At 30.0% G+C, this 15577-nt stretch overlaps 1 protein-coding gene across 1 annotated transcript; it reads left to right on the top strand.

Moving 5' to 3' along the window:
• Positions 1–1062: 1062 nt before the first annotated feature.
• On the top strand, positions 1063–4056 carry LOC105783932 (protein SMAX1-LIKE 3). The gene is made up of 3 exons (XM_012609644.1): positions 1063–2340; positions 2448–2655; positions 2740–4056. Exons 1-3 carry the CDS (start codon positions 1187–1189, stop codon positions 3763–3765), a joined length of 2388 nt encoding a protein of 795 aa, XP_012465098.1. The 5' UTR covers positions 1063–1186; the 3' UTR covers positions 3766–4056.
• Positions 4057–15577: the final 11521 nt, after the last annotated feature.

Genomic DNA, 15577 nt, shown 5'->3' with positions numbered 1-15577 from the left:
CATATATGCTTTAATGAGCTAAATCCAAATTTCCAAATAATAATTTTTATCCAATTATTTTGAAATATTTTATTGCACCTTTTGTTCCTTTCATCCCTACCTTTGATTAAAGCAAATTTCATGATTTTGTGATCCAAAACTCACATAAAAAGGAAAAGAAAGCAAAAAGAACATCCACATTTCCCAATTCCCTTCAAACTTCAAACTTCAAACAGACAGACAGTCCACTCTTCTTTTCCATTTCCCTTTTTCTCCTTTTTCCCAACTTCTCTCTCTCTCTCTCTTTTCCTTTTCCTCATCATCTAGTTTTGAGAGCTAATTATTCAATTTTGGTATTTTAGTATTTTTATAAAGACATAAAAAGTACTTATTCCATTCTTTGTGCTTAATAAAGCATATATAATGTGTTAAATTAATATATGGGTCTAATTTGAATTCCAACCTTCTACTTTGTAAAATTGAGAATTTGGGCCCTCTACTTTTAATTTTTTGAAATTGGTGGTCCTCACGCTTTAAAAAAACTTAAGAAGTTAGTCTAGTTGTTAGTTAATACATGGAATTGAACTGTTGCTTTTTGTTAGTTTATCGTATATAAATGGTTGAACTACTAATTTTTCTTAATTCTTTGAATATAAATTATTTAAATCGATAATGTTATCCAATTAGACTATCTTCTTAGTTTTCGTGAAGTACAATCGAATTATGACAAGTTAAAATAGAAGGAGTAAATTTTTTTAAATTTCTATAAAGTAGAGGGATGAAATCAATAATTAAACCCTAAATAAAATTTGCTATTAAAGCTCCCAACTTTTAATTTATCCACATAACTTTATAGTTTATACATATCATGAGAGAGAGAGAGAAAAAAAAGGAAAAAAGAAAAAAAGGGAGCAAAGTTAAATCACATGCAAACCACTTTCCCATACAAAAGACCAAAATTTTCCCTCACTAACAAGAAAAGCATAAACCCCCACTTCCACTTGTCATAATATCTCCCCAAATCAAACTCCAATAACTTCCCTCCTTCTCATATATATATATATATATATATATATAAAGCTTGAGGACTGCTGTCTTAGTTTGATAGCTGATACTGATGAAACCCACCGACCTTCAAGCTCTAAGTGTCTGACTTTTCTTTCTTATAACTCCCAGTATTTCATAGTAGCCTTAAAAGACAAGAAAGATGAGAGCTGGAGTTTGTACTGTGCAACAAGCGTTAACAGCTGAGGCTGCTAGCTTGGTTAAGCAAGCACTTGGGCTAGCTCGACGACGAGGCCATGCCCAAGTCACTCCTCTTCATGTAGCTAGTGCCATGCTTGCATCTTCCACTGGTCTTCTTCGTAGAGCTTGTCTTCAATCTCATTCTCATCCTCTTCAATTTAGAGCTTTAGAGCTTTGTTTCAATGTAGCACTTAATCGTCTCCCTGCATCTACTTCTAGTCCTTTATTAGGTCCTCACCATCATCATCACCATCATCATCATCCTTCTCTTTCTAATGCCTTGGTTGCTGCTTTTAAACGTGCTCAAGCTCATCAACGCCGAGGGTCCATTGAGAACCAACAACAACCCATTTTAGCTCTCAAAATAGAATTAGAACATCTCATAGTCTCTATCTTGGATGATCCTAGTGTTAGTAGGGTTATGAGGGAAGCTGGTTTCTCTAGCACACAAGTCAAAACCAAAGTTGAACAAACAGTTTCCCTGGAGATTTCTTCTTCTCCAAAAGAAAACAACACCAAACCCCAGGTTCTTGCTTCTAACCTGTCTCCTTCAATGCCCCACACACACTCTCATGACCAAGATGTAACCAATGTTTTGAACACAATAGTTCATAGAAGGGGAAACACTGTCATTATAGGTGAGTCAGTAGCCATTGCTGAGAGTGTTATTAGAGGAGTAATGGATAAATTTGAGAAAGGCCAAGTCTCTGGGGATTTAAGGTACCTTCAGTTCATAAGTTTCCCACTTCTGTCACTTAGAAACCTTGCTAAACATGAAGTGGAACAGAAACTTGTAGAGCTTAAATGTCTTGTCAAAAGTTATATGGCTAGAGGGGTTGTCTTATACTTAGGTGATCTCAAATGGGTTTCAGAGTTTTGGTCAACCTATGGTGAACAAAGAAGAAACTATTACAGTCCAGTGGAACATATAATCATGGAACTCAGAAGATTAGTGAGTGGAACCAAGGAAACAGGCAAATTGTTCCTTATGGGAATTGCAACTTTTAGAACTTATATGAAATGTAAAACAGGCCAAGCTTCTCTTGAGTCAATTTGGGAACTTTATCCTCTTACAATATCAGCTGACAGCTTAAGCCTAAGTCTTAATCTTGAAAGGTAAACCATTGTTTTTGTTTGTTTTTTACCTTATTTTTCTCATCTTTACATATGTACCACTTATGGTAATCATGTTTTTTTTTTCCTGTTTTGTTGCTTTATTCCAGCTGTGATTCTCAATCTCAATATAGAACCAAAGAATCTATAGATTCCATTAGTTGGCAACTTGGTGAAGTAGAAGCAAATAAGAATCATAGTTCCTTTAGGGATAGATTGTTCAACTTTGACAAGAAGGAAGCTCAAAGTACTTCAAGTTTGCCTTCATGGCTGCAAAACTACAAAGAAGAAAGCAAAATGAACCCTTCCCATGATAAGGTATTAATTATCCTTACAGTTCCACTTGCATGATTAATCATTAAAACAAGTTGAGATTCACATTTTTCTTTTGGTTACTCACAGGATTCAGTGAATGTGAAGGATCTTTACAAGAAATGGAACTCGTTTAGCAGTGCTTCAACTGATAAAGATCCCTGCAACAGTGAAGAAGAAGCTCTTAATCTAAGTTGGCCAGTCATTTTTGAATCTAAAAGTTCACCTAAAGAGCACCAGTTTTGGATATCCGAAAATGATTCAAAGCCAGACCTCCTCTCGAATCCGAATTCGAGCCCAAATTCGGCTTCTTCGAGTGAGGCGATGGAGGAGGATATCGATGGTCTTAATGCATTCAAGGTTGTTAATGCTGAAAACATGAACATTTTATGCAATGCATTGGAGAAAAAGGTTCCATGGCAGAAGGATGTGATTCCTGAAATTGTTAGCACCATTCTCGAATGCAGGTCAGGGATGAACAAAGCTAAAAACTGGTTAAATCAAAGGGAACACAAAGAAGAAACATGGCTGCTCTTCTTAGGATCCGACAATGAAGCCAAACAGAAGATTGCAAGAGAGTTAGCAAGAATCATTTTCGGTTCACAAACCAGCTTTGCTTCCATAAGTCCGAGCAATTTCGGACCGGATTCGAATGAAGATTACAAAAGGAAAAGAGATGAATCTGGCGGTAACAATTATGTTCTTCAAAGATTTGGTGAAGCATTGAATGAGAATCCTCACAGGGTGTTCTTGATGGAAGATACGGAACAGGTTGATTACTGTTCTATGAAAAGCATTAAGCATGCAATAGAAACGGGGAAAGTTACAGTTTCAGATGGTGTTACAGTTCCTGTAATGGATGCCATTGTCATTTTCAGCTGTGAAAGCTTCAGCTCATTGTCAAGAGCTTGTTCTTCGAGGAAAAGGCCAAACTGTAATGACCCAGAAGAGATCAAAGAACCAGAAATGGAGCAGGAAAAGAACCCATCTGTTTCTCTAGACTTAAACATTGCCATTGGAGATAACAGTGAAGAAGACAGTTCAAGAATTGATGATGAAACTGGGATTCTGAAATATGTTGATAAGCAAATTATTTTCAGTGTTAAAGAACAGTAACAGAAGAAGAAGGGGACTAGTTGGCAAAACTCTTTTTTTTTTTTTGCTTTTGTACTTTCATTTTTGTTGCTTTAATTTGTGTCTTACTTTTTGTGTGATATATGTGTTTGGAGGGGCATAGAAAGAAAGAATCAAACTAACATGGTTTACAGTGAAATTAAGGCATAGGCATTTATCAAGGGGTTGGGGTGGACTGGAATGACATATTCAGCAATGTAGAAATAGTTACTTATAATTATTTATGTATAATTTTGTATCTTAGATCCTGTTATAGACTCTCTTTTTTCAATATTTTCAGGCTTAAAACTCACCTGCTCATTTAGTTAAAATTTTATGACAAATGTTTAAATGTAGGAAAGTCATCAATTGGTGGTGCATACTCATGTGTAGCTTCTCTATCATCATTTGGACATCATTCATTGAGTCCCATACAATCTATATAAAAATATTTTGGAAATAGATTTTGAGATATTTTTCAATCCATATCTATTTAGTGGGTGCTTTATTCAGTTTTATCCAAGTTGGTTTCGTAGTATTTTAAGTTGATATATGTCACTTTGTCACCATATCTAGAGAGGAGGGTAACTTAATGGTTAAGATAATTATATTCGTTCTCCCAATATGATCTTATTTTGTCTTATGGTAACTATTACATGTTACTTCGTGAAAAGTCAATTACTATCAAATAATAATCACGTCCTTCATCACAAAGATGAATGATCTGTGGCCACGTTTACTTTTCATCAAACATGTAATGCCAATGAGAGGATATCATTTACTCATGTCTTGAGTTATAAATTCCACCGTTGTGATAACGCTACATACTACAGAAGTCGTACACTTAACGCACTAGCTTTTGGTTCCTTATCTATTCAAACTCAAGGTTTTACTTACATCAAAGTGTACGAGTCACGCATACATAGTTCGTCATCTACTCAGGATTTAGGTATGTCACACTATGAATGTCATAAGTGAATAAATCCATAAACGGCTTTAAGATCTATTCTTCTTAGGTCTAGTCCGATGTACTGTTAGTCCAAATAGTCACATCTATATCTCTATCTCCTAAATAATTGCTCATATAAGAATATAAATTTAAGATTCACATTTTATTAAATAATAATGACACTTGAATATGATATATATTTAAAAATTATTCAATAGTTTTCACCAAAAAAAATGGTAATACCACATACATTTACTTATGCTTTGTGAAATACTAAAATTTGCATTTTTTTTTATAAATTTTAACTAATAGTTTAAAATATTAAGTTATATATTGACCCAACCTTCACCCTTTCTATCATGGATGCCACACTTATATCAATTCAAAATGTTTGTTTGTCGCAACGTTGGAATAATCACGGTTTATGATGGTTTATTTTGTTAGCAAAGAGCTATAGATGATTATGTGCATTTGGAATTCGGATATCTTAGGTTAGAGTATAACTGAGAATGTGACTGAGTAAAATTTGATTTGATTCGAAAAATTGAAAAAAAATTAAATTTTGAGTTAATTAAGTTATTCAAGTCAACTCAAATAAGTAAATCGAGTTTCAAGTTCGAGTCAAGTTGAACTTTACAATTCGAATAACAGATTTGTGTAAATACCCATTTGATCCCTGTCAATTTTAAAAATGAACAAATTGATCTTTCAACAAAAATTACAAAAAAAAATTTAATTATTTAAAAAGAGATTCTAAAGAATATATAAAGAAAATTAAAATTTTCTAAAACAATAATTTTGGGACCTAAATAAGTTAATTAATTATTCAAGTTTATTGTATTAAAGTATCATATTTTTTTTTGCTTTGAAAAATTTTCAAATATATATTGTTTCAAATTTATGTATTTTAATATGTAATTAGTTATATTGTAACAAGATTTTAATTTGACATATTTACTTTTTTAAGTTAACTCGAACAATTTTACTTAATTTGATTCAACTCGACTCAATTTGAAATTTTTTTAAATCAAGTTAGGATGATAAAATAAGACTGATCTACTCAAATTTTTTCACTCGATTCAACTTGATTCGATCGAAAACTCACCCCTAATCTTTGTGGATCTTAAAAGAGGTGCTTTTTTTTTATTCCCCAAATATCATGTGTTGTCCCAATATTAATTCCGTACTTTCTCGAACTCTAATCAATCTATTGATATCTTCTCCTTATAGATACCGCTTGTCATATCATATCAAGAGAATGAATAAATATGATCTACAGATGATAAATATTTATCCGTTTTAGAGGTGCAGTCCCAATGTCATGCGTTTGATACATATAAATAAATTATAATTTTCATAATCAATAATTAATACCGATTAAGGGGACTGGAAGGGTCCCGATCCTCTTAGAATATAAAATTTTCTATTTAGGCCTTTAAATTTTAAAATTTAAAATTAGTAAAGGTAAAATTACACTTTGACCCCTAAGAATTATAAAATTTGATTTCATCCTTTAAAATTTATAAAGATATAAGAAATTACATTTTACTATCGTAAAATTACAATTTAATCTTAACCCTAAAAATTTTCTGACTTCACCCTTACCAATCACTCCCAGCTTTTCATATACATATTATTTTTTCTTATAAAATACATATGAAAATAGTTGGAAAAAGAGAGAGATTCATGGCGTGAGAGCTATGCAAAGTAGCGATCATACTTTAAAATAAAAGAAGCATCTTCTTCCATAAAATGAAATTATAATGAGAAAATAAAGATCACTTCTTTTGATGAGTGTTTGAGCTTTTCTTTTCTCTTTTGCTTTTTAATTTGAGTTTAGTATTTACAACCTAACATTCCCAACATTGAAAAGTATCGGCGGGATCAGAAACCTAAAAGAAGACACACTTCTGTATTATATAAACAAAGAAACAACAATATCCAAGCTTTAGACCATAAAGATGTTGTTACTTTAGCATCACAAAAGGAACTTCAACTTTACAACTTTAATTGCCATAGTTAGGGAATATTGCTGCTTTTTAAGGGATTTCCTACTTGAAAGTGCTCTTCCTATACTTTTCTTTTTATAAAAGTTATCTCGTAATAATGAGCTCTTGGTTTAATGATATGACTGATGCTTTAAAACCCTTCATAGTTCACGTTTGAATTATGTTTGGGTAAGATAACACTGTTCTACTAAGTGATATTAGTTAAATGACTAATGTTTGACTTGAGTAAGTTTTCTACTCAGCCATATGGTTAGCAACTTTGTTGTGGTCCCTCAGAATATGTCGAAAACGGACTCTCCAATGACGACCCAATAGTTGGTGAATCGGACGCAACTTCTACATCTTACTATTTGCAGCACATTTAACTACCAAGTTATTATCACACTCCACCTCTAATTGTTGAGATTCAGAACCCCGTGTTATCTTTAGACCTTCTAAAATAGTTTTAACCTCAATCTTGAACACAGTTCATCCCCCAGTCTGCATAGTGAATCCACTAATCCATTTAGCACAATGATCCTGAAAAACCCCTCTAATCGAAGCAAAAACCATTAGAAATTGAAATTGCACCATCAGTGTTGAGTTTAATCCACCTTCGCTCTGCTTGTAGTACTCCAAGCCTTTCCTGTGGTGACAACATCATCAACATTGCTATGACTGTTATTTAACTGCGTTATTTAATTCAATACTTTTAATGATTGATTATGATGATAATTGTTGATATACTTGTAAAGTTGTAATTTCAACAAATATATACGTGAATTGTGTTGGTATAAGTAACTTAAAGGTACGAATTATATCTGGTGGATAGTGGCAGACGGAACATTGTAGCGGTTGATCCTAAGCCATTGAAGCTAATCCATCGGTGAGTTTATTACCTTCTCTATAGGTATGTTAAGTAATCACCTTATATTCCTTATTCATGTACTTACGAGCCTCCCTACACAACCGATGATCATTAGGCTCAGCACTACTAGACAACATGGTAGCAACCTCCATACATTTTAATTTATTTTCCCAACAATATGGGAAAAGAGGTTTTTTGGAACCAAAGAAGAAAATTTGTTCCATGTGCTTTAGTTTGATGAGATGCAGAAAAGCAAAAAGAATAATATGCACAATTAGAATTTAGCTATCTCATTATAGATTCTAGTCATATTTGTTTTTTTTAAAATAATGCTTAGAACTATATATAGCCCATCCCCAACCCATAAATAAGAGGATAATGCGCTTCAACGCACTCGAACCTACGTCCTCCTGTACTGGCAATAATGTCATATCAATCAAACTAAGACTCAATCGACAATTATTATTGGTTGTTTGTTTATTGATTAGTGAGATTTATTTATTTTATTTTTTAACTTAATAAAAAAAACTATAAGAATTTATATTTCATCTTTGGATGATCAAATTTCATATAAAATAAGATGATAATAATAATAATAATTCACTTTTAAGTAAAAAAAAAATGGAGAAGTGGGGGCGAAAATCCCATATGCCCTCAATCTCCATCCTTGATGGTGGGAAGACAGATAAAATTCCATTTTGTTACTTAAAACATATATTTAATACTTATTGTTAAGACATAATCTCGAGTTCTGTTCCCATTACCAATTTGGATGATAAAAATAAATAAATAAATCATAAATGGAAAATCTTTGTAAGATTCTATGACATAAGGTTGTTTAATTGACTTTCCGGCATAATTCTTTGTAGTTATTTATACATAGATCTGTATATGGTTCGAGCGTTCAAAAATAGAAAATTTTAGGTAAAATAATAGATTCGGAAAATAGATTCAACAAAAAATTAAAATTTGTTTAAAAAGTTAGTCGGGCTTCAAGTAAGGTTTTTTGACACTAAATTCGACCCAACCCAAATTTGTAAATTTTTTATTGTTTTGCTATTATTTTCTTGTTATTTTGTTACTATTTTACAACCATTTCACTATTATGTTATTATTGTTTGGATATTGAATAACTCTTGTTTTATTTTTAATTTTGTTACTATTTTAGAGACATTTGTTTGTTAAGTTGCACCTATCTTAGTGATATTTTTTAATTTATTTTTAATTTGTTGGGAAACATTTATTTTAATATTTTTAGTATTTTTGATGTATTATATTTTTTAAAAAATTATATAATTAAAATTTAATACGGGTAGGCCGAGCCAGGCTCGGGTTTTAGCATTTTTATATGGGTCGGGCTTGGGTAAAATTTTAGGTCTATTTTTTGAGCCAGACTGGACCCGAGCCTAGCAAACGGGTCTAAGATTTTGATTGGGTCTGACCCAAACCCAGCCCAGCCCATGGAAACCTCTATTTGTGTGATATATTTAGATAATTATTGTAATTAGTTAGTAGTAATGAATTTAATATAATTGAGTTGCTTTGATTAAATAATTTTTAGGGTTATACTCAAATTCAATTATGTTATGATTTTTTATATACATTCGTATATGATTTAAGTTTAGAAGTTATTCTTATACAATAATAATCATATTTTAATTGTAGGATATATATTTTATTTTGTTAATATCATTTAAATAATCTGAAAACTTTGTTGGGAAAAATAATTTCTCATACATTTTGAGATATTAAATATTTAATTAAATTATATAATATTTATTATTAATTATTTGTACTTAATTAAGGACCAACCCGATGATGACAATAAGTATTTTTAATGTTAGAGAGGAATAGCCCAACGAATAGCGAATGCTAGAATAATTAGATAAAATTATACAAAATATTTATTTTTCATGTTAATTTTATTAGTAAGTGATACTTTCTTGAAATAACATTATAATTTAATTTTACGTTTTGTTACTTCTTCGATAATTTTATAATAATTAACATATTTTAAAAAATTAAAATTACATAATTATGTCATTATAATTCATACTACAAGACATACTATAGGAATTACGATGTAATAGTTCACCATCAGCCAAACAACTCTAAAGAATTCCTCGAAATTACAAATGGTGTTACTATTATTTTAGTAATTATACTTCCATCTAATTACTCTATAGTATCAGAACACACTTGTATATTTTATAATTAAATTAAAAAAACATAACTTAAATAATAAATTTAAATGATCCTTAAACCAAACTCAAGTTACCTTCATAAAGAGATTCTAGCTCTTCTTTTCATTTCCTTTTTAGTTCTTTTTAAAATTTTTAAATTCAAAGCTCAGTTCAAACCTAATTTAAACAACTTTCAATACTGTAATCTTAATCTTTAGTGAAAAATGCAGATTCTTGTCTTCTTTTTCCTCTTCTCTTTTTGTTCTTTCTCTCCTTTTGTTTTTGTTGCCTTTAGATTATGGCACTTTTCTTCTTCTTCTTTTTTTTTATTTACTTTCTTTCAAATAAGTGTAGCATCACAATTCCTAAATTTTGTTGTTTTTTTTTTTTATTTTTTGATACAATGCTTAAAACTACCAATAGCCCCTCCTCGATCTTTAAATAAGAGGATAATGCACTTCAGTACGCTCGAACTCACATCCTATTGTACTAATAACAATATCGTATACCAACTGAGCTAAGACAATATTAGCATCATACTTTTCTTCTTAGTTTTACTTCATCAACACTTGGGTTGCTTTGTAAGGAGGCAAACATATCATTGGCAACTTTTAAAAGAAAAAAACCTTGAGACCAAATTATGTAATAAGTTTAACATTTGTCTAAAATATTCAATTTTTCTTGTTAAGTTACAATTTACAATTATATCAATAATTTTTAAATTAATTGACTCACATATGATTTAAAAATATGAGGTTGGAATCTGAAATTTTTAACTTTGAAGACTTCAATATTCATTAAGCAAAAACCTTATTAGCCAAAATATTCACTTTAGTACTTTGCTTTACCATCATTGGATTAAAGCTTAAAAGTTGTAATATTAAATATTCTCTTTTTTTCATACCTAAAATAGGTGTTTCTCTCAATTACAAAATGCATATAATAGTCAATTGAGTTTTAGCTTGATTGGCATCGATATTGTTGCTGGTATAGGAGGATGTAAGTTCGAGTGCGCTGAAGCGCATTATCCTCCTATTTAAGGGTTGGAGAAGGGCTATGAATAATTCTAGGCATTATATATATAAGTAGATATGATCAAAACATATAAAGAGATTGTTAAAATATATATACAATATAATGTTTGTTATTTTATTGGTAATTAAAATTTTCTATTTGGATGACAAAATTGTTTAATTATTATAAATAAATATATATATGCAATTTTCTTTAAAAATTAAAATAGAATTTTTTTAGGGTAAACTATACAAATGGTCACCCAACTATACTCGTGTTCCTGTTTTGATCACCCAACTTTAAAATTTTTCAATTTAGGCACTAACAATTGAATTCATTCCTATTTTGATCAAGCCTTTTTAATTGGTATAATAACACATTTAGTCCTTAATATTACATATTCTATCAATTTAATCCTTCACATTTACAAATTCTATCAATTTGGTCCTCAAACTTACCAATCAAAGCCTTTAGCTTTTAAAAAAGGCATCCCACCTCTATTAAATTCATAGTTTTATATAATTATTGATTGAACAATTGGATTTTTCAAAGTCATATTTTTTAACTCGGATTTAATTTTCAATGTCAATGACTAACTCCGAGGACTATTTTTATGTACCACCTTGAAGGGAATATCTATTAACAACAAGAGTAAATCTAAAGTGATTTTTGTTTATTTTCTTTAGCCAAAATTTTATCAACCAAAGGGCTATAAAATATTATATTTAGAGGAAAACTAATGAAACAAAAAAAAAAGAAAAAGGAAATAAAGTTTCAAGATAAACTCATTGGTATCAGGAATTGGCTCGAAAAACGACTCACTAGTTGAGAAAAGTTTTTTTTCCTTTCTTTGTGGGTTTTACAAATTTTGTAGATGTGGAACGTCTCTGTTTTAAAAGCTAAAAGCTTTGCTTATGAAGTTTGAGGATTAAATTGATATAATTTGTAAACGTGAAGGGTTAAATTTATTGAATTATTTAGATTTGGTATCAAATTGATAGAATATGTAAGTATTGAGGACTAAATGTGTTATTATACGAGTTAGAAAAAGGTTTTTCCTTATCAATTTAACTACGAATTCAAACGTTAATGTCTAAATTGAAAAATTTTAAAGTTGGATAACCAAAACAGAAACAGAAACATAGTTGGATGATCATTTGTATAGGTTAACTTTTTTTTTTAAGTAATCAAAATAGAAAAGCACTTATTTTGGTAAGTACGTGATAATTGGTATTATGTTAGGTAGATGACCAGGCACTATTATGCATAGTTTTATTATTACTTGGTAAATTTATCATTGAGGGAGAACTAAAGTGTGTTTGATAAAAAGTTGAAAATTAAAAAAAAAATTGAACAATCTCATTATATGTTATGATCATATTTGCTATTTTTGATACAATGTCTAGAATTATCCATAGCCCCTCCCCAACCCATAAATAGGAGGATAATGCGCTTCAACACACTCAAACTTACATTCTCCTGATTTGACAACAATGCTCATGCCAATTGAACTAAGACTTAATATTATAAAAAACATTTTATATGTATCTAAAAGGAAATATATTGATACAACGTTGGTGTATAAGTCTCATGCATCATCAGTGAATAATAGCATGACACATTATCATTAAATGAAATGAAAAAAATATGGGCTTATAAATAAATAATCTTTATTTAAACATAATTAATCATTAATTATAACTATTATAAGTAAATATTAATAACTCTCGGATTTAGGGGTTAGTGTTTATGATCTTAGGTTTAGTGTTTAGGATAGTAGGGTTAAGAGTTTAGGGTTTTAATATTTATTTACAATTAATTATTATTTTATTATATTTAAATAAAGTTATTAATATTTATTTATAAGTTCCCACTTTATTTATTTATTTTAATAATAATGTGTCATGTTACTATTTCTTGGTGATGCATGAAACTTATGCATTGACGATGCATCATATATTCTCTATATGAATTTAAAACTCTACATATAAATATATATATATGATTGAGTTGGCAATGCTGAAGATTTAAGGCCTTGAGTGCAAAAGACGAAGACAAAGGGGTAGGTAGTGGCCTTGGCCTTCCAGAAATAGTAAATTTATCATTTAGCCCCCTAATTTTTCATGAAATTACAGATTAGCATACTCTCAGATAATTTATGATTAATCTCTACTCCTTAAAGCAATATTCTAACTTTATCCCTATTGAATACTCAAATTCGAATCCGATACCATATGAACTAATTTGTTTGAGTTATAAAGTATTTAATCCCACCTCTTAGCTTTCATTGTTTCATCCAAGACAAGCTTCCTTCCACACCTCAAAAACTTTGAAAAGATAAAAGAGTTAAAGCCAAAGGAAGAGAAGATCATGAGATGAGGTGCTTACCCAAAAGGATTGGCATGGAAATGGAGACAAAGTTTCCACACATTTAAGCCTTTTGCAGTCTTTAGGGTAAAAAAGGAAAAGAAAGTAAAGGAAAACTAACATACATATATACATATATATATATATATATATATGCTTTAACTTTTGTTAGTTGAATGAGAAGTGAAAATTTGCATGAAAGTAAGGGAAAATAAATTATGGGATCTCTCAAAAAACCCCCACCAAATAATCACTGAATAATTGAAACAAAACCAACCAACCTCAGCAACACTGCCTTGGATCCTTCAAAAGCCTGCTGCTATATAACATAATAGTAAAAAGACCAGTCAAAAAGAGGACATTGGCATTGGCAATCAAGCATCAAATTTAACCAAAGAATTGTGTCATTGCAAAAGATTTTGCTGTAACCATTTTTGATATGATGTTTACTTTCAATCATTGTTTTTTGTCGTCTTTATGCTTTCTTTATTTTTCTTTTTGGTGAGAAAGAGAGCAAACTTCTTTCTTTTTTTGGGGGTTACTCTTTTAAGATTGAGATTATAAGTTTGATTTTGTCAGGTAGTTGCTCAATGATTGAGTCAAACTTTCTGACACCAAAACTACTTATTAAATGGACTGTCTCTTAGTTTTTTTCAAATTTTTGGTTGATAGATTTATTTTCAATATTTTTTAATAAAATATTGATAATAATCTCTGGGTACCAAAAAAACAACAATGAACATACAACACTAAACCTGATTTATTACTCCCATTGGACTTAAATTTTTTATATTCAAGTTAGTCTCTGAACTTGGTAATTATTCTCATATTGGGGCTTAAATTAGGTAATTTTTCTCGTATTGGGGCATAAGCTTTAGTGTTTTTAAGGAAATATCAAGGGATAACTTGATTAAAAAAAAAGCTTAGGCCACAATGCAGGAACAATTGTCAAGTTTAGGGACTCACTTAGATAAAAAAAAAGTTCAGGCCTCATTGTGGGAGTAGTTGCCAAGTTCAAGCCCCAAAAAGTAATTTAACCCTTTATTAAATAATAACAAGATTAATATACTATTTGGTATGTGAGTTTGGCTTAAATGCTCAATTTGATATTTGAGGGGGTTTTTTTGTACGTGTGTGTCGCAATTTGGCACGTGAGTTTGGCTTCAATGCTCAGTTTAGTTCTTGAGTTTTTTCATTTGATACTTGAGTTTTTCTTTTACTCATCTGATACACTGAAACCAAACTTGAGTTTTTTTTTTGTTCTAATTAAGTGCCTACATTTTTTACTAAAGCACACGTGTCAAATATTCATTGGGCCACATGACATTATTTGGTTTGGGTACCATATTGAAAATTGAAGCCAAACTTAAATATCAAATTGGAAAAAAACACTTAGATACCAAAATTAAATATTGAAGCCAAACTCAGACATCAAAAAATATATTAACCCTATCAGTATTTTTTTTCTTTTATTATTTTTTTTTTAGAAATAGAAAGGTTTCACCGGTGTTCATAGTTAAAGAGTAACCCAAAGTTCAACTAGAATTGGGTTGGACTTTGGGAAAATGAAATTTATAATCCAAGCCCAACTTGGATAATTTTTTGTAAACTAAAACCTATACAACCAGCATTACAATTTTATATAAAAAAATAATTTATTTATTATGAATTATATAAAAATAATTTTTTACTATTTTTCATTAAATTGGCAACTATTTATAAATAGAAAGGTTCATGGATCGAGTTGGATAGCGATCAAATTACTAAAAATATTTATATTCAAATTAAAATTAGATTAAACTTGTCAATCATCTACTATTTAAAAATAATAAAATATTTTAAAATTTAAAAGTTGGTAATTGAATTATTTGAAAGTTTTCATTTAAGTTACTAAATTATTTAGAAGTTTTTATTTAAGCCACTGAGCTATTAATATTTTTTTTTCTAAAGTTTAGCTAGTGAGCTTCAAGCGATAATTCCATGATTGGTACAATATATTAGTACCCATTAACAAGTAGAAGAACATACCTTAAATCTAAGTCGATTTGATGGTCAATATTGAAAATTGGAGAAGAAAGTTGTTTGGATTTTGGTTTATGAATCCGTAATGTTTAAAATTGTTTCATGAAAAAAATGAACTACAGAAAAAAAGAGGAAATAGAGGTTTCAATTGGTGCAGCAGCAGAGAGAACATAAAAAGCTATACAACCGTAATTTAATAGTCCAATGACTTAAATAAAAACTTTTGAATAGTTTAATAACTATTTTATAATTTTTTAAAGTAAAGTGACCGAAACGTAAATTACTAGTAGTGATGTTGGGTTTATATTATTATTTTTAATATATTCTTTTGGTACAAAGTTGCTGTTAACATTATTCCTATTTAAAAACCTCTCATTCAAGGCCTAGTTCATGCGGGTCGAGATTGCTGAACCAAACGGGTAGA

This window comes from Gossypium raimondii, chromosome 13 (assembly GCF_025698545.1).
Source record: "Gossypium raimondii isolate GPD5lz chromosome 13, ASM2569854v1, whole genome shotgun sequence".
Lineage (NCBI taxonomy): Eukaryota > Viridiplantae > Streptophyta > Magnoliopsida > Malvales > Malvaceae > Gossypium > Gossypium raimondii.
The sequence above is the reverse complement of the archived record's forward strand: the minus strand, read 5'-3'. Positions and strand labels throughout refer to the sequence as shown.